Below are 21,583 nucleotides of genomic sequence, written 5' to 3'. Positions count from 1 at the left end.
TTGGAACTTGTGTTTATTGGCTTCATATTTCCACAAGCATCACTCTGGAAGTCAATTTCCGGGCCGTTCCATGGAACGTTGAGCATTTCAGGCGCACCTCTTTTCTTTAGTGATAGTGTATATTGTTTCAATAACGGTTTGATTTCGTCCCTTAATCCTGAAATATTTCCCCACGTAGGCTGTTCGTCCGGACGGGCGTAAGCTTTTAGTATGACGTCAGAATCCCGGGATATGACGTCATAGGAACGTAGCGTCTTGACGACGCTGTTGTTCAGCACAACATACTGCGACACAAAGAAGATGGAGTACAACAGGACGATTCCTATCAACCAGGCCAGGAGATGGCGCCTGCAGGCTCGGCACGTGCGCTTCAAGAACGGTAACACCCAGCAGCCTGGCTTCGCCATTATCTGAAACACAAGAAGTCAATTGAATTAAATCAATACAGTAATAAAATATAAATAGAACAACAGAGCTTGTTATTTAGAGTTTTATTATATATTTTGACATAGCTGCTTCCCGATAAGACTGATGACGTCACAGTTCTTCACGATAAGACAGAAAATGTATAGTACAGTCCAGATATATATAGAAGCATTCCGATATTTCCATATATCCTTTTAGGTGGCTCTCACTGCTGATTGTCCTGACATTTTCATAAGTGATTAAATAAGCAGATTTTAATGAATAAAAACTCTTCATTCCACTAGTGTTGAATTGGAAACGTGCAACAGGGTCGTCTTTGAGACTTCTCTGGGTAGCGCCATTTCACAGTTCTTCATTGATGAGTACGATCTGTCATCCATTTTCCAGGGCATTGTTGACATTGTGAAGTCAGTTAAGTGTCTCTGTAGGGTAAGACATTGACGTTTCATACTCGTTTTCTTTATTTTCTCTTAATGTCAATGAGTAACACTATCAGATACGGTTCTTACGATTTCAAAATGATTACAATGTACTACTTTTAGGTCGTAATACTGACTGACTGACTGAGTTTGGTTTTACGCCGCTTTTAGCAATATTCCAGCAACATCACGGCGGGGGACACCAGAAATGGGCTTCACACATTGTGCCCATGTGGGGACTCGAACCCGGGGCTTCGGCGTGACGAGCCAACGCTTTAACCACTAGGCTACCCCACCGCCCCTTTAGGTCGTAATAACCATAGCTCGTTATACGCAGTTCGTCATATTAATCGTTATACGCGTGTTTGTCATTAGCGTTGTTTTCGCTGTACAGAATAGTAAGTGAGTGAGTGAGTGAGTGAGTGAGAGCACTCAGCAATATTCAAGCTATATGGCGGCGGTCTGTAAATCATCGAGTCTGGACCAGACAATCCAGTGATCAACAGCATGAACATCAATCTACGCAATTGGGATACGAGGACATGTCAACCAAGTCAGCGAGCCTGGTGAATAACCTGCTCGACAATGGGAAATGCGTATTAATGATATTATCTGTCCCAAGTGAATGAGCGCTGCGTGTCCCTTGCTAGGGCTCATGATGGTAAGCCGGAATTACCATGATATTCCTGAAAAATAAACATTCCTTTTTGTGTGAATGAATTGTTTTGCATGCATGGTAACGAGATATACGGTTTAGAAATAACTTGAAAAAAAGAACACTTAACCTGTATTTATTTATCTCATTTGTATGGATTAACCGTTAATGGCAGTTATGTTCCTATATTTGTTTTACATAATAAGAAGTTTCCGATTAATTAATGTAACCATTATGAACTCAGTATGTCTACATCCCAACACTGGCTGAGCCCAATACAGAAGAAATAATACTGTAGAAAATGATTGATTTGATACGTGAGCAAACACATGACTTATTGCAAAAAGTTAATATCCGCCAAATAAGATCAATATCACTTTTAAGGGACCATAAAGTGGGAAAATATATGAGCAATCAATATACCACAGTACAGACACACCGTGTGTAGTTACAGAGGCAGTATTACATAACTAGTTTATCGTGTAGATGCGTGCGGATGAAGGGTCACCCCGTCCGCTAACTACAGATAAACACATAAACCTCATATTAGGGTCCCGCGACCTTGAGAAACAGTAAGTCAAACACTGCACGGTAATAAAGTCAAACAGTTCTCGGATACTGGAGAGCGAACACTTCGATCATGTCATGATCATCAATAGAACTGCGACTCTTCATTGGTTCGCAAGGTTCTCATAAAAACCCTTTACGAGACTTCCATAAATTTCGGTTTCTAAGATGGGAATATTTGAATCTGGATTTGATCGACGACTCCATATACTCAATGTAATAAGAAAGCTCACACCGGGAGGAGGTGAGTGTGCTTGACAGCAGTCATAAGTCATACATCTTGGATCTCAAACCGGGGCTCACACTACCGTGCTATTTATTAATCCAGGAGGTTTCAACGCGGTTTTCAACCACGTGTTACACACACACACACACACACACACACACACACACACACACACACACACACACACACACACACACACAGAGAGAGCGAGAGAGAGAGAGACAGAATAAGAAGTAGGCAATAACTGGTGTGTGCAAATAGGGAAGAACATTGTCAGGAATATTGATTCTGTAGGCCGTCGGTATTGCTCGAAGACGTTCTGTAACATCTGCAATATTAAAGCTGAACCGGATGACAAGCGGCAGTATGTACAGGCATGGTGGGTGAGTGAGTGAAGTTGACGCCGGGGTAATACCTTCCCACTTGTAAAATTTAAATGATGGAGGGCGTTCATCTGTTTGAACCCAAGGTCGGTAATTCATGTAATCTATGCACACAACTGCCAATTGTATCAAGTAGAGCGAGTGAGTGAGTGAGTTTAGTTTTACTCCGCACTCACCAATATTCCGGCGGCGGTCTGTAAATAATCGAGTCTGGACTAGACAGCATAAGCATCGATCTACGCAACTGGGATACGATGACATGTGTTAACCAAGTCAGCGAGCCTGACCACCCGATACCGTTAGTCGCCTCTTACGACAAACATGGGTTGCTGAAGACCAATTCTAACCCGGATCTTCACGGGTCGTATCTAGTAGAATGTAAGCAGATATTAAATCATAACAGCAGCCAGTGGCATCTATCATCAAATGATAGTTTGCTCTTTGCGCATCAGCTACATTCGTCGATCGAGCATAGGATGTGTGAGCCATGCACAAACTGATGGAGTGCAGTAAGACAAGGCTCACACAAATGACCCTGTTTGGGAATCGAAAGTAGATCTTTGTTCGGTACGAGCAACCGGACAAGCTGGTGATCTAATTATGTGAAGCACATCGACACCGGTACAACTGATGCGAAAAATCCTTTGACACGTAAACACACAAGTAGTGAGTGAGTGAATTGGGTTTAGCAATATTCCAGTAATATCACGGCGGAAATGGGCTTTAGGCCGTTTCGCCGTGACGAGCAATAACCACTTCCAGTCCCGATATACACGTAGTGAACGGCAATCGAGGCTTGAAATGAAGATGATAAAGCCGTCATTAGTCCTAGAGTATCAATGAGACTAAAAGGGTTTACCAGCAGCTGTCGAGACCGAATTGGAAATACCTTCGAACCGTGACGAGGTACAAACGCTTTTGAACCACTAAGCATACCCCGAACGTCGCTGTTCTTTAACACAGATATGCAACGATATGATCGAGTCTGCGAACCTCTCAGGGAATCGTAACACTAAGTAATAGTGTAATAGTATCTAATTGGCCCTTGCGGGCTTCACTGGAAATCACGGGGTCTTCACAATCCGACATTCCGTGAGTGAGTGAATTTAGTTAAACGCCGCTTTTAGATATATTGCAGCAATATCACGGCGGGGGACACCATTAATGGGCTTGACACATTATCCACGTAGGGAATCGAACCCAGGTATTCGGCGTGACGAGTAAACGCCTTTACCACCAGCCTACGCTACCGCCCCCGGCATTCAGAGTTTTCAATAACATTGCTTTTGCAAATTAGTTGAATACAAAAGTTATCAAACCTTCTTCCAAATATAGTTTGCCTCGTATACATGTTTATTCCCCTTCGGGTATATTTGTATTGCACGCAATTTTATTGGGTATCGAACCCAGACCTTGTGTATGGTCACAATGCAACACTGCTGCCATGGTCGGGACCAACATAACATCTTGATTAAAATGGGGAATCTAACACTAGATTTCAATTACTCCATACATGAAAATATACTGCAGAGAATCGAAATACCTGCGTGATCGCTTTTTGATTGAGACCATTTTTGCTGCTAGGCATGAAAACACCATAAATCAACTACAGTTCCCCTCAAGTGGCCCTGTGTGTGTATAATCGATTATACGTAATCGGTTTAGATTAAGACTTGATTACATCTTCCGATCATCGACGGTCTGGCTGCGAAGAGAAAGCAACGATGCATTTGACGCCGCCGTTGACATTGACGTTAGCGTACACAATCTACATACTGTTAAACAGTGCTGTGTCACTGCCACTGAATGCGAGGTAATGATGTATTCATCATCTGGTGGCTGCTGCGATAGGGTCTAACTGAATAACCCGGGGTCTAGCTGGTCTGCGGCAAGGATGCCGGCTCACACCACTCCTGTCTCAATAGTGATTACAGTTGTCAATAGTGATTACGTTTGTCAATAGATACTTTCTAACATAATCCCAACTCGTCCGAATTTACATAATAACATGACAATCAATACTGTCCGAGAGTAACACAAGTTTCTGCGATAACTAACGAGAATTAAATCATCTCCTCCAACGTATCTCTTATCGGAGTCATGCTGCTGTCCGTGTCTGTGTGTCAGGACCAGTCTGGGATACGTAGTGATGATAATCAAATCTGGGCGCAACACGTTAAAGTTTATATTTAGATGGTCGTATGTACACAGAAAGACAGCCAAAATTAGTGTAATAATGTAATTTGTAGAACCTGTAAAATCAAATTAATTTACTGCGTCAACCAGTCCATGCCAGACAATTAAGGTTCTTGAACTGAGGTGTAGAACTATAAATAACTATCAATTCAACTTCATAAATATATTGACAATTAATACCTTGATATTGTGAAACTGTATTCTTTCATGTGCCATCAATATATTTGTTCGTCTTTGTTCTCTGTCTCTCTTTTCTTCCTTTCTCTCTCAGTCTCTTTCTTCGATTTAACGCTTGCCTATCTGGATACATGTTATAAACGCAGGCAAGGTCACGTGTCTCATCAGGTGACCCTGACCTTGTTGGAAGGGACAGACGTGACATGATTACGTTTAATTACATCACACTCCCGTCAGACTCGCACATGCAGCGTGACTACATTTAGGTAAATTCCAGCCGTTTGACATTTTAGTTTGTGTATTTTCCAATTTTAATGTGTATTAAAACCTGCCAGCCTCAACCTGATTATTTGATACTGCGAGCCGTTTGTATTAACTACGACGTTAATATATGGCGATTGTATCAAAACGGCATTAATCTCTAAAACACCTGTTCTTGCGGCGTCGAGTTTCCACGAAGTCCCATTAAGCATGTATTAATATTTCAATATATAATAACATAATACTCGTTTCAATATGCAGCGAGAAAAAATACATGTGACAGCTGAATATCAATCTTTCCACTGTACAACGTTATTTTTTCTCAGAGTTTTTGAATAAAATAGTCATCCCGTCAAACATTAAATTCGTAGATAAAATGTAACGGCGACGTGACTCCGCATATTGCGTTATGCTAATTTTATGAGTTTTTTTTAGAAATGCAACGCTGAAATAATGCATGACTATCAGAAACATAAACTATTAGTTTTTTTCCCCAAGATTAAGCTACACAGTTTGTTCATTTTTATACTCAGAACACAGCAACTAACATACGAACATGAGAGAGAGCAAGATCGGACAAAAGAAACAGATCATATGTGACGAAAGGTGCTATAGCCAGTGACGTCATTGCACAATGACGTCATTACATTTAGCTGTGAGCTGCGATAACATATGTTATTAAGAATATTATACTTTCATACCTTTATGTATGAGCCAGTAAATGGGCATGTATATCTCGGGAATATGATGACAAGCGTGTATATGTCGCGTGTATTTACCGTTAACAAACATATGTATCTCGAGTGAATATTTACCACTAACAAACATGCACATATGTTGTTTATATTAACCGTTCACAAGCGTGTTGTCTCGCACATATATTGATGTCTAATAAGCATGTTTATCTCTTGCATATTTACCATTAACAAGCATGTATATATATTTTGTTATTCAGACATTTTCATTTAAATTTGCAAGATCAGGCTTTATGTATCCAAACCTATCGAGTGTATTTTATTCTATTGTTAATTTGATAAATAATTCGGACTCATTTGCCCACATATACATATCTTTGCTTTGAGTCCGATGGGGGCGGTGGGGTAGCCTAGTGGTTAAAGCGTTGGCTCGTCACGCCGAAGACCCGGGTTCGATTCCCCACATGGTACAATGTGTGAAGCCCATTTCTGGTGTCCCCGCCGTGATATTGGTGGAATATTGCTAATAGTGGTGTAAAACCCAACTCACTCACTCACTTTGAGTCCAATGGGTATGCAACAACAACACAAATGTCCGTCTCCTATGTTGATATGGAGACAATATCAGTAAAGGCTGTGATGTCACCGAGAAAAGGTGACGAGGAAGTCCAGCGTAGTTGGAGTGTGTGTGAGTGTATGTCTGTGTGTCTCCTTGTATTTCTCCCAACTAATGTCGGTCTCATGGTGCTGACCCAACATGGATGCGCAACCCAGACTCAGTATCCAGTCTCCATGACGACAGTTCCTGTTTCATCCCTGTATTGCTCAGCGTAAGGAAGGAACACACCAAGTCAAGTACTGATATTTTAACGTTTTTTGAAACGACACAACTTGGGATCGAACCAGCGACCTTCCGCTCTCCAAGAAGACGCTCTATCCACAGGACCACAGAGTGGTGCTTGTAGTGAGTGAGTGAGTGAGTGAGTGAGGTTAGTTTTAAGCCGTTTTAGCAATATTACAGCAATATCACTGCGGGTGACACCATAATTGGGTTTCACACATTGTACCCATGTGGGCAATTGAACCGGGTCTTCGGTGTGACGAGCGAACGCTTTAACCACTAAGCTACTACCCCGGTGCTTGTACAGTGGCTGTATCAGTCACACTACATATAGTGCCACGTCGGCATCAAGCAGTTGTCCCCTTAGAACTCATGGACTGTTACGACCCGTGAAGGTCCGGGTTAGAATATTGATCTTCAGTAGCCCATGCTTGTCGTAAGAGGCGACTAACGTGATCGGGTGGTCAGGCTCGCTGTCTTGGTTAAGACATGTCATCGGTTCCCACTTGCGCAGATCGATGTTCATGCTGTTGATCACTGGATTGTCTGGTCAGACTCGATTATTCACAGACCGCCGCCATATAGCTGGAATATTGCTGAGTGCGGCGTAAAACTAAACTCACTCACTCACTCACTCATGGACTGTTACGAGGGTTGTCTCAGTACTCGGAATATAATATGTCACAGACTGCAGCCAGATATCACTGCACATTGTCGATTGACCATCTTGTGAGCCAAAGTCAATAAACCTGCCGTCAAAGAATACTATTTTGGACAAGTAGTCATTTAATTATACAAGTAGCGACTATTGTGTATCTGCGCGCACAAAGTTCAGACAGGAATCACATTCGGCGCTGAGCATCGGTCTGGATCGCTGGGAGTAGACGCTGGTCTGACTCAACCCTCATTTGTAGATGCTTTGTGTAGGATTGAAATGTAATGAATTGGACGTGTATTTAGACCCATATAACACGCACAGAAAACGGGAATCACTCATGGAAGCGATCGAGATAACCATTCAGAACAAAAACCAACTCAATCCTCACACTGTACGTGTTCAGTATTGATCTATGCTCCACGGTTGCACGTGAATGGTATCGATTTTGAATAATCAAACTTTTGGTCTTATGATAACATTTCTTGACACATAGAAATTTCTCCTCATGGATCAGATGCAGATACAACGCAGGGGCAATTGTGAAGCTGTCAATTCAAAATATGAAAAATGTGTTTTATTATTATATGCCTGGAGATGACGGACCAGTTCCAGTTTCTACTGTACAGAAGCAGAATCAGCCGATCGTAGATCACGACTAGATTGAATCAGCTGGAAGATGTCACGTTGTATGTTTATATTTTCGAATGTTCATCCATTCAGTATGTCAAACTGAGAATGTCTTCAATGTTTATTGCTGTTATTCGTGAACACATTCTTATGCTAAATGGGACTCCAGATATGTTCGAATAGCTGACATCTTGTGCGGAACTGAGATTGGTGTGTTCAACTTCCTGTTCTGGGACCAGGATGGGGCTAAGCTAGCCATAGTTTTAATGCAGTCTTGAGGTCAGAATGTGGATATATGTAATGGTCGTTGAAAAAAACTATTTGTTTTGAAAATGTAACATTATTGTAGACGTCTGCAGAAAACATTCGGTTTGTGTAAAAAATGAGAACTCGTTTTTTCCAAAGCAGCTGTCATCCGAAATGCCCTACATGAATGTTTTGTAGCTGTTCACACTGATAAGGCCAAATAGCAACTTAAAGTATTATATGTGCTACATGGATTCTTTTATCAAAGAACTTTATATACATGAAATAATGACAATATTGAATAATGTCACATAAGGCCAGTATGTTAAATGAGGAAGAAATCTTTAAAAAAAAACAAAACTAAGGAGGAAATAAACCTCCACTCATGTTCATTCATCTTAAGTACTTGATTCCAAAGCTGCACAGGAAACCTGTGTAGGGGGTATATATTGGCGGGCCAAGCAAAAGAACAACGCAATCTCTATCTCAAATAATACACATCCTCGTTAAGAAGAAGGAAGGACTTTCTAAGTGGAATTAACATAATGTGGATTTTCAAAAACTTAAAGTATTTACTTGACCTTTCTGGTTTCACAGAAATGAACCGTTTCTGTCAAAACGCTTGACACCTCTAACTTTATATACCACTTTCCCACATAACAAACTAATGCAAAACTTTTTTGATTCATGTTTACTGTCTGGTTTTGGCTTCAAATGATGTAATCATGGAGACATTTACATATCTGTCTTCTCGACAATTTGTCAGAAATGACAAATGTTTTAACATGGCTACCTTATGAAGATAGAATGGTTCAGGTGGCTTTAAAGCAGTGAATTTCGATGCACTACACTCCATAATGAGAAGAACATCTTCCGAGTCCAGTTAGCGGGTTACTTCCCTGTAAATGCGAACTAATTCTGCAATATATGTTACTATGGGAACGGGTAGCACAAACATCAGGGAAATGCAACGTTCTGTGTCAATCTCCATTGTCAAATATTACGTGCACTGTAAACTTAGCCTTTTCACGACGAACAGTCAAACTAACTCATTAAACGACTCACGTCTCTTAAACTACACTGAAATCAATCACAGACGATTAACACTATAAATATTCCTATTAATTGTACATTTTATTGTCTGACATAAAACCGTTAATAAGTAATTGACAAAGGATGGGGTACTTCCCTCAAGACTAGATTCAGACTTTGGGAGTCTGAGAGGCTCTGGTGCACTCCTACATAGCCCGAGGGTGACACTGAACCTGGAGTGATAGGAGAGTCACAGCATGCGACTGCTTCATCAATAAAACTGCCCGTCAGTCAACGTCAACAATAGCGACCTGTATCACATGCTTGTGGTGTAACTGATGAACATTTGGTGATGACATTGTGTGATATTGAAATAAGGATGCCTCATTCATAATGTTAACAAAAGTGTAAACCAAAGGAATGCAAGTGAAACACCAACGTCGAACGCATTGTAAACCATATACACAATGTTGACAACTGGAACACCAACGTCAAACGCATTGTAAACTATATACACAATGTTAACAACTGGAACACCAACGTCAAACGCATTGTAAACCATATACACATGTACAATGTTGACAAAAGGAACGCCAACGTCAAACGCATTGATTGCAAAGTAAACCTAACGTCAAACGCATTGATTGCAAAGTAAACCTACATGTGGCATATCCACAACTTAATACAGAAGTACATATTTACCTTTGTGAGCAAAATGTCCGATGTGGATAGAGAGAGTGATAGGCTATTTAGGAGAAATATTTTATCGACATATTTATGAATTAGTGGAGTAACATTTAAATCGAATGGCTACATTTTCAATATATATATTATCTTCTATGATGCAATACTTTTTATTGAAAACGTATCTAATAAGACACCTACCTCGGTGGTATCAACGTTGTTTTGCTGTCATGGTAAATCTGTATCTCTCTTGAATCACTACGCTCCAGGGCTCTGGTCGTTCCACTATCACTTGCCCGTTGATTCGTTCAGATATGATGGGCCGAGTTCATCTCCCTCGTGCATGCCCAGGGTACATTCTGAAGCTCTCGGCAAGGTGATTCAGTCCTCCTACAGCGCTGGGTATCAGCACAGAGAACAGATCACAACCTGCCAGTCGTTACACCTTCACTGCACTGAGACAGATTGTGACGCACTCCTGCCGCCTTGCATGTAGATTATTCAAAGCTGCAAGGGAGAAAACAGCTGTTTAGCAGGAAACATCTCTTTAGCTTTAACGCACTGGAAATTCATAATTATCCCATGCACGTTCATTTGTGTCGAGTCGCGTGATGGGAAAATGTGGAGGAGGATGCACTGCAAAGCAGACGACACTTTGGGGGAAGGAGCAGACGACATTTGATGAATCTGATACGGAACGTGGGACTGTGTAGGCGATGTATTTGACAACACGGTTGATGGTGTAGACGACACAACACTTCATTTCCACTGGTGCTAAAGTTGTATGAATGGATGAGTGTTTTGAGGCAAGTTGCACTCGTGACCAATGCCACGCTACTTACGATACGCAGACGACAGAATCAATTTGAACCAAGTTCAAGCAATCCATTAAACGAAAGAGTCGGCATCGGAGATAATTATTGTTTAAACTTGATATAGCATATGATATGAAAATATCCGCCCCCCCAAAAAACAATATTTTAAAAAACAACAACAACCCCCCAACCTCAAACAAACAAAACAAAACCAGAAACCAAAAGAACAACCAAAAACAAAACAAACAAACTAAACAAAACAAAGCAAAGCAAAAAACACAAGACAAAACAAAACAAAAATACAAAAAAAACCCCAACCAACCAAAACCAAAAACAAACAAAACCAAAACCAAGAAAAACCCAAAACAAAAAAACCCAAACTACCGACTCCAGAAAATAACCATTCCCTATTACACCCAGAACCATATTCCACCGAACATACCAGGGAGACTCGTTGCAGATTATGTGCATAAATCACAGTATGTCATTATCAACCCCAGGTGTTCCCCGATGTTGTATCACTCAGTTGAGGAGGAACTATAGAGGGGCGACACACGACACTTAACGATAGCATGAACGTGGTACATAATCGGTGTATGCATTCCGAACGAAAACTGGTCACGGCACGACTTGTATATAAATAACGTAATTATAACTATTTATTTCGCGTTCTGTATAATCGTGATTAAAACAGTTGTGCCGAGGATAATGTATTGTAATTATAGTAACTAAATAAATGGTTAGCGAACACTCTGTTCCAATATTCTTGGTTATTATTCAACATTAACAATTTCATGAATCATTCCATCAGTTCAACTCGGATAACCGAAAAATAAAACACAATGTCCAAGATCGTTATAACATTTTTCTATGCATTGAAGTTTTATCGCCAATAAGAGGACCAAAACATTACCTCATCGAGGATCAGAACAAATGGCTTTGAGTGAATTCTGAGACACACCTTATGTTAGAAGTCCCAGATGTCGTGTAAAACCAATGTTGACTTATGTTATTAATAGTTGCTTTCAAATACCAGAGGTTTAAAAAGTGCGCGAGGCACTTAAAGTCAATCCAAACGAAGTATGCACGCAGCCAAGCCAAGCTTCAGACAGACACAGCAGCTTCGCGACATGTGATGCATCAGAGGTTGGTAGGTCGGTGATAATTGTGGTGTTAGGCTGTTGTTATGTTATTGTTACGAGGAAGTATTACGCGCTGTGTGTTTGAAGCGCAGTGAAGGCAATAACCCAGTGTGTACGAGCGAGTGAGATGAATCTAACGGCGCATCAATAGGACCCTAGTTACATCACGGCTGGTGAGTTTGATGTTGGAGGACAGCTCGAAGTGATACAGGTCACACTTTAAAACTTTAGTAAAAGCCACGAACACGGACTTGAAACCTAATAGGGAAGAAACGGGATTCGACCCCAGGATCTTTGGTTTCTGGCATGCTCAAGGGAAACAACTCTGCTCAGGGAATTTCGTTCGGGTTGTCTTTTCTTTACTTCTCCACCCAATCACAACATTTTTCTTCACGTCACTACACAACCTCGAGAGTGAGACGTTGAGTGATATCGTGAGTTAGACACTGAGTGAGTGAGTGAGTTTAGTTTTACGCCGCACCCAGCAATATTCCAGCTATATGGCGGCGGTCTGTAAATATCGAGTCTGAACCAGACAATCCAGTGATCAACAGTATGAGCATCGATCTGCGCAATTGGGAACCGATGACATGTGTCAACCAAGTCAGCAAGCCTGACCACACGATCCCGTTAGTCGCCTCTTACGACAAGCATGGGTTACTGAAGATCAATATTCTAACCCGGATCTTCACGGGTTTGTAAACTGAGTAAAACTACACAAAGTGTCTCCGAAGCACGTTAAGCATTACTTCTTTCAGTGGCATATTAGAAGTTGGGAAGTACAATATAGAACAAACCTTATGTATAACAACTTCTTTTATTCGTGAGTGCGACGTTTCGATACGGATTCTTGTACCGTTCTCTACAATGGTACATGAATCTGTATCGAAACGTCGCACTCACGAATAAAAGAAGTATTTATCCATTAAGTTTGTTCTGTATTGCACGTTAAGCGTTTGCCATTTTATCGCCATGAGTCGAATGTCATTCGCGCTGTCGGTATTTACTTCATGAAACGATGCTGATTACAAATATAACATAAAAACACATTGCCTCACTGTCGTTCATCTTTTCTGAATATTCATGAGATTTTATCAATTTTATGTGATCGACCAGGGGAATTCAAACAAGGTTGCAAAACCACGTGAAAGGTTCCTTTGGGTGATTAAGTAACTGATGCTGGAGTTCGCCAGTAAACGGCGGATATGGACTGGCAGCTAACATTTACAACGTCCACGTTTTGCATGTGGCATTTTCAGACAGGGCCCGTATCAAACCTTTTGAAGCGTTTTTATGCAACGTTAAAGATGAAACAGGATACCATCGCAAAACGGTACATAATTAGTAATTACAAGGTTTCATCACTCACGAGGGCACGCTAACATTAAACGGCCACGAAAGTGTAAACCACTGTAGTCGAATGCTGAAACTCACTGCCATGATGATGAATCTGAGAATATTTATTAACGTCAACTTTAGTTCCACTCCCGACGTCATGCTATCCAACTTTTGTATTTTGTGATACTTTAGAGACACTAAAATATGCAAATAAATTACAAAAAAGGATTGATGAAAACTGACAGAACCGCTACGTTTTGACAGAAGGACGTCACGTCATCAAAGCCTTAAAGGCACTATTTCACACCGCATCTTTCTTAAAAGCTACCATATAATAAAAAATTAATGATTTATAATTATAATGAAATAATAAAAAAATACGCATTTAGATTACAATGTTAATAAGTCATATATAATGAGATTCAAATAGTTCGAATGAATTAATGCAACGTTGAATTAAATCGACTCTCGCGCCCTCTACCAGGCGAACATTATTTCAAGCTATACCCTTGGAGTGCTCTTTCTACAACTCCCTTGCAGCCTAAAGTGAGTGCATATGCCCCGATATATATAATATAGGCCGAAAATGTGTGAAATTGTGCCTTTAACACTTGTGAATATCTAACGGTAGTAACGTTAATTGGTACAATTACCTCGTTATGTTCAGTCCTGTTAAACCTGGATGTCGAAGCTGAAGTGGCCAGGATGCTGTCTCTGTCAACCTGACCGGCAGTCGTTATGTCAACCTCTCCGTGAGTGGTTAATTAAATATTCAATAACGAAAAGTATCCATTGCGGAGTGTTTGTTCAGGGAGCCATGCAGCATGTTACCGATGCTATAATGCTATATGTCCTTTGTATATACTATTTCACACTGGTAACGTTGCTCAATCTCGAAAAATAATCGTCACAGTGGCAGCTGTTACCCGGACACACCTTAACGATTGAGCATTGCTTATAATGACTAATAGCTTTATAAAATATTTTGAAAAGTGGCTATAGTTATATATGCTGATTATTAACGTCAGTTAGGGAAACTGGGGACCGGTTCTTCACATATTAACACTAACAATGCTGTAGCCATCGTGTTGGGCCACATCACACGTGGGTGTATACCTTTCTTTACCCGGTAATTGGGCGTAATTACCGTTTATGGATTCAGTGAGTGAGTGAGTTGGGTTTTACTCCGCTTTTAGCAATATTCCAGCAATATCAAGGAGGGGGAAACCAGAAATGGGCTTCACACATATTGTACCCATGTGGGGAATCGAACCCGGGTCTTCGGCGTGACGAACGAACGCGTTAACCACTAGGCTACCCCTCCGTCCTTCATGGAGTCAACCAATATAAGGGTTAATGCTTACAGTGTGTTGTTAGTGTAGTTCACTGACTGAAATTCTAACTTGCGATCAACGTGGCCCAGTCGATTAACGATTTACTCCGATGTATTGACTGCTTGAATAAGGCGATAAATATGCAACCCAATTGTATTTTATGAATATAGTCTAAACAAATTTTTTTTTCGAAATCGGCCAAACGTTAATGTTAGCTAAAGGATGACATTAAACATCTATAACACGATCACGCAGAGAACAGGTCGGGATGGTGTCTACAGGGCTTCACTGAGCCGCCAGAGCGACGATCCAACAAGTTTGATCCACCTGAATCTTCACGAGGGTGCGACTGAATTTCAAGGATTTCAATTGTGTTGGGGTTCTGTTTATTCGGAACTCACAGACACACATTTAAAAACAGAATTTTCTTTTTCTAATATAAAGTAAACATGGCTTATTCAGTGTGAATGTCACTGCGTGGTAGGACGATGTAGACAAAGGCATCTGATGATGCGGGACTCTCTGTCAGGCGGTGGGTGATGGTGGAAGATGTCGCTGACGAGCTGGGAGCACGCATGTACACACAATTACAGAGTCATTACTATTGCCATGTCATTGTTATTTGGGTTAATTACAGCACAATCATGGCGTCTGATGATTCATGTTGGACCCAGCCTCTGTTCTGTGTCCACTGAGTGAGTGGGTGAGTGAGTGGGTGAGTGTGTGACAGTGAGTGAGTGAGTGTGAGACAGTGTGTGAGTGAGTGAGTGAGTGTGAGTGGATGAGTGTGAGTGAGAGAGTGAGTGAGTGAGTGAGTGAGTGTGAGTGAGTGAGTGAGTGGAGTGAGTGTGAGTGAGTGAGTGAGTGAGTGTGAGTGAGTGAGTGAGTGAGTGAGTGAGTGAGTGAGTGAGTGTGAGTGTGAGTGAGTGAGTGAGTGAGGGTTTAGAAGTTAGGAAGTACAGTGTTGACAAATGTATGGATAAGAACTTCTTTGAGTGAGTGAGTGATGACGTGATTGCGTGCGTGCGTGCGTTCGTGCGTGAGTGAGTGAGTCAGAGAGGGCTAGGATTGATAGTGAGGTGGATGGTCAATGTTAACTATACTAGTATCGTAGCTGTAGTTGTGGTTTATGAGAGTCATGTCTTTCCAGTAGAACCTGACCGTGTGACACCGACCTGTCTCAACATCCCCCCAAGCTGGTAACAACGGCGGCATTTCCCTACACAGCCTACACAGACCACCAACATTACACTGATAGCAAGTCATTCAACTCATCGACGTAAATCTCTAGATCTGAATGCCTCCTAATTAACCGATCATCTCTGACCCGTTATGCCAGTCTTCTATGTACCAACTCGTACGACCACACAACCTGTAACCCAGCTCATACCTTTATCCCTACACTGCCTTAGATTGACCACGACTGCCCTCGTCTGCCCCAGCCCGGTTAAAGCAATTCCTACCAAACAAAACCACCGATAAAGTTGGTGATTTGATACCAATGTTATCGGGTATTAAATCTTTTACTCCCGTTAGTGTCAAGCCTTGTTTTTGAAACGACCCCGTCAACTGACCCGCACAGCGTCACAGCGAGTCCAGTGCTCCCCACTCAATCACGGACCGGCCAAGTACGGTTTGTTACTTAGATTGTCGGTAATTCTCTCCGTAACTGTCTCTTCTAAGGCCATGGTTTGGTTTATGGCTGATGGCCTGATTCAAACACAGATAACCTGAAGTATCCCTCTTGAGGATTAATCTTAGACTCTGCACATCTCACATTAATGTCACATTAATGGAGCCATGTTGTTGTTTTCTGGATCCAATGATTGGCACATCTGGTGTGTGGTTTTGTTGTTGGGTGAACGTACATTCACCTGTAATAACGAGTTTACGTTGAGAATATGAACATCGTTCACACCTTCAACATATATATTCCACCAGGATGTCAATAAATATACCATGAGAATGTCAGAAACACATATACCATAAGTGAAAAACAACCCAGCATATATCATCAGAATGTCAACACATATGCCATCAGAATGTCAACACATATACCATCAGAATGTCAACACATATATCATCAGAATGTCAACACACATATACCATCAGAATGTCAACACATATACCATCAGAATGTCAAAACACATAGAATGTCAAAACACATATACCATCAGAATGTCAACACATATACCATCAGAATGTCAACACATATACCATCAGAATGTCAACACATATACCATCAGAATGTCAACACATATACCATCAGAATGTCAAATGTCAAAAACACATATACCATCAGAATGTCAAAACACATATACCATCAGAATGTCATATACCATCAGAATGTCAAAACACATATACCATCAGAATGTCAACACATATACCATCAGAATGTCAACACATATACCATCAGAATGTCAACACATATACCATCAGAATGTCAAAACACATATACCATCAGAATGTCAAAACACATATACCATCAGAATGTCAACACATATACCATCAGAATGTCAACACATACATATACCATCAGAATGTCAACACATATACCATCAGAATGTCAAAACATATACACATATACCATCAGAATGTCAAACATATACCATCAGAATGTCAAAACACATATACCATCAGAATGTCAACACATATACCATCAGAATGTCAAAACACATATACCATCAGAATGTCAACACATATACCATCAGAATGTCAACACATATACCATCAGAATGTCAACACATATACCATCAGAATGTCAACACATATACCATCAGAATGTCAACACATATAGAATGTCAACCATCAGAATGTCAACACATATACCATCAGAATGTCAAAACACATATACCATCAGAATGTCAACACATATACCATCAGAATGTCAAATGTCAACACATATACCATAGAATGTCACCATATACCATCAGAATGTCAGAATGTCAAATGTCAAAACACATATACCATCAGAATGTCAACACATATACCATCAGAATGTCAACACATATACCATCAGAATGTCAAACACATATACCATCAGAATGTCAGAATGTCACATATACCATCAGAATGTCAAAACAGATATACCATCAGAATGTCAACACATATACCATCAGAATGTCAACACATATACCATCAGAATGTCAACACATATACCATCAGAGATGTCAATCAGAAACAGATATACCATCAGAATGTCAAAACACACCATATACACATACCACCAGCCATCAGAATGTCAAAACACATATACCATCAGAATGTCAAAAACATATACCATGAGAATGTTAAAAACACATATACCACTGGAATGTCAAAAACACATATACCATGAGAATGTCAAAACACATATACCATTAGAATTTGCATAGCACACCATTTCAATGATTTCTGTCTCCCCACTTGCAAATAAATCAAAACAGCGTTTCCTGTACCTCTTTTAAAGAAGACATTTTGTATTTCCGACATATCGAATACGACTATCGGCTTGATGTAAACGAAGTACAAATCCCTCAGGAGATACCTCCCAGGGTTGTGCCACCATGGCTCTTAACACAGCCAACCCGTTACAAGTATTAAATGTAAAGACAACCATAAAAGACCAGGTGTTAAAATTGACACCAATACAATAGGTTCTGATTGGTTAAAAAAGTAAAATGCCAGCGAGTGTATATTTAAATATACAGCATTTTCGTGAATTCATGTGAATTTATGTGTTTCTTTTAATCTCGACCTAAAGATGTAATCCAATGAACCAATCAGACATGCAACTGCACATCTGTACTGGGTCGGCTTGTGTAAACCGGGCTTCAGTCTGTTTCCCACAGCTTTCATTAGGGTAGTGGGCGTTTCCGCGAACCCCGCACAACAAACTCGTGCAAACTGTCTGCGGCGAAACCTAACACCCCCAGTGTGAATCTCTATGAAAAAAATAACGTTTGTGGTAATGATGGTGGAACCCACAAGACCGGGAGCCAAGTATTTGCAGCTTCCCCTCAACACAACGTCCCACCTGTTTTATACAGGTTCATGTGTGTCTTCCCTCTCGGATCCAGGAAGACAAACAGCCCGTCCACGCTGGCTTGCAATCAGACACTGTGTGTACGTCTTAAACAAACGCTGTATGTAAATCGCAAATATCAAACCGAGGCTTGACCTAAGCACAAATACCGCAAAGTCGATAGCTAAAAATTGTATTTACAGGAGAATTTAATGAAACTATTCGGAAGCCTGAAGCTGAAATAATTTGATTGGTAAACGCTTCATGTGCAGTGCAACACGTGTGTTGTGTGTCAAAACAATCTGACATGTGTGTTCTTGGTCGGAGGAATTTGACGTTTGCAACACGGAATGTTCTGATTGTTTTCTCGGCACATTGCAAGTTGCGATATTTTACACAGGCAGGTGTATCAACCGGAATCTCCCAGAAAACATCGTGGTTTCATTTATATCTCGACACCGTGATGCATAAAACGCCAGAGAATAACCAGTCTTGCTTATCTATTATACAACCATTACACACATTGTAACATTACCCAGGGCGGTGGGGTAGCCCAGTGGTTAAATCTTTCGCTCGTCACGCCGAAGAACCGGGTTCGATTCCCCACATGGGTACAATGTGTGAAGCCCATTTCCGATGTTCCCCCGCCGTGATATTGCTGGGATATTGCTGAAAGCTGCGTAAAAATAAACCCACTCACTGTAACATTACCCATTATACACTTACACACAAAATAGCGGAGTAAACTATATAAATGCAGAGGGAATCAGTAAGGACACCAGGTGTTCGCGAAATCTTGTTAATCCGGACGGTACCGTTAGAATTAATGTCAACATAACACTTTTTGGCTCTAATATCAACGGACATTTCGAACAGAGTATCATCCTTCATGTAAAAATATGTAGATGTTCGTAACAGGCTTTTCAGATTAGCAGGGTCTGAAATATCAGGGGTCATGTTTAGCAAGGCTGTGGCTGTTAGTAGCTTAGTGGTAAAAGGGTTCGGTGGCAACATCCAAGAACCCGGTTCGATTCCCCACGTGGGTATACTGTGTGAAACCCATTTCTCATGTCTTCTGCCTTGATATTGCTTGAAAGCGGCGTAAAACCATACTCACTCATATTTGGCTAACACAAGAAATTTAAGAAAGTGAATAGCAAGGCCATTCAGAACATATAATGGTATCATGCCGATCTGGAAACAATGATCTTGAGTCAATCTGAACAACACTAGTGTGTTGTTTATGCAACATCCCTCATCACTATGACAAAAAGCATGTCGGTTTAACAAAAAGTACATAGATCCAAAATATGATTACTTGAGAGTTTGCCGTGCATAATTACCTCCAGCTGCGCAAACAAACAAACAACCATGCAATGATTCACATTAGTCAGATATACTTAAAAACGTTACAAACTTGGCATTACGTCAGCAGAGCCATTAGAGTCATAAAACAGAAACATTTAACGTCAGCTTAACCCCACCGCGAAACAGGTCATTGTGGAATTGCGAGGATGATATAAACTGCAAGTATTCATAGGACTAAATATATATAGTTGGCAAGTGATGTAACCGTCATCTAAAATGCACACTCAGCCCCCTCGCCCCCTCCCTCCCCTACACCCCCACACCCCGCCGTTGTTCGCAGCAACGTTGTACAAGCTGGACCGAGCTGGTACTGGTGTCCGGTCAGTATCAAAAGCGTCTCAGAAGAAACATACAGCACAGATAAAGCCATAACTTAATGTCAGATCGTCCTAACAAAAACGAAATTTAACAGGCACATATCTTCCCCCAGTCCTTGTTAGTGAACTAAATTATATATCTACCTTATAATGGATATGGGTGTCAACCAACAGAAGCATACGGTTTTCCCGATATAATTCCTTGCCCGATATCACAACATTAACAGATATTAAGCGAGTCAATAGTTTCATTAATCACTGACAAAACAACGTACACATAATCTCGTGCCAGATATATCTATACTTACATCATTCTTCAAGAGCATCAGTTGGTGTAGTGACCTAAATTAAACCACTAGCTTCTGATCCTGGAAACGTTACAAACATGCACCGGTAGGTCTGTGCCCCAAGTCGTACACCCTCACTTCAGTCCCAGCCAGGATACTGGACAAATGGACGGCTATACCAACACCGCTAGCAGTTTGACGGCAGTAATGATTGAGCGAGGGAGCTGCATATTGCGAGCTGTGGACCCAGTGTCACAGCACGGTGGTGTGCGGGGATGTGAGGCTCCAGCACCGTTATCCCAGGACTGGGGAACGCCGTGGAATCAAGGCAGTGTTGCACATGGCGATACCGTCGAATCAAGATGATGCTCCATTAAGTAGGATGAGTATGAGTAATGTTTTACGCCGCATTTAGAAATGTTTAATACTACAACGGCGAGGGTATGGGAAGTTATTGCAGCACTTTTCTTTTGTTTGTTTTTTGTTTAACCCCCTCTCAGTAATGTTCTTATGAGTGAGTGAGTGAGTGAGTGAGATTAGTTTTACGCCGCACTCAGTTCTTATGACGGCGATCTGGATATACTCGAGTCTGGATCACACAATCCAGTGACTGGAATGAGCATCGAATATTCAATTGAGATACGATGACTTGTATCAAGCAGGTTAACGAACCTGACAACCCTCTTCCGTTAGTCGCCTCTTACGACGAGCATAAATGACCAATCCCAACCAATATCGTCTCAGGTAGCTTCTAATTTTAATCAATCTCACTGTCCATATTAAGAATATATTTACATGATAAACATATAATTGATGTAATTCGGGATATCATTAATTCAGTGTATGACATCAGTAATTTAGTTACTGTTTTAATGCTATCTAATAA

The 21,583-nt window shown here is 40.9% G+C and overlaps 1 protein-coding gene across 5 annotated transcripts in view; it reads right to left on the bottom strand.

Annotated features, from left to right (window-relative positions):
* LOC124262206 (probable N-acetylgalactosaminyltransferase 8) overlaps positions 1–20,994 on the bottom strand; it is a 22,342-nt gene extending 1,348 nt beyond the window's left edge. The window contains exons 1-3 of one of the 5 annotated variants that reach the window (XM_046696669.1): positions 20,719–20,994; positions 10,295–10,600; positions 1–410 (exon numbers count right to left, since the gene is read on the bottom strand). The exon at positions 1–410 is cut by the window's left edge and continues 1,348 nt beyond it. In XM_046696669.1, the coding sequence (XP_046552625.1) occupies positions 1–407 (407 nt within the window). In that variant the 5' untranslated portion in view covers positions 408–410; positions 10,295–10,600; positions 20,719–20,994. Of the gene's footprint in view, positions 411–5,052; positions 5,174–10,294; positions 10,601–12,432; positions 12,444–14,041; positions 14,174–20,718 lie in introns of those variants that run through there. The other 4 variants (XM_046696670.1, XM_046696671.1, XM_046696668.1 and 1 more) reach the window with 4 other exon arrangements.
* Positions 20,995–21,583: the final 589 nt, after the last annotated feature.

The sequence above is a fragment of the Haliotis rubra genome, unplaced genomic scaffold, assembly GCF_003918875.1.
Source record: "Haliotis rubra isolate DU_JTF1 unplaced genomic scaffold, ASM391887v1 Scf827, whole genome shotgun sequence".
In the NCBI taxonomy this organism is placed as follows: Eukaryota; Metazoa; Mollusca; class Gastropoda; order Lepetellida; family Haliotidae; genus Haliotis; species Haliotis rubra.
This window is presented reverse-complemented; position numbering and strand designations above follow the sequence as displayed.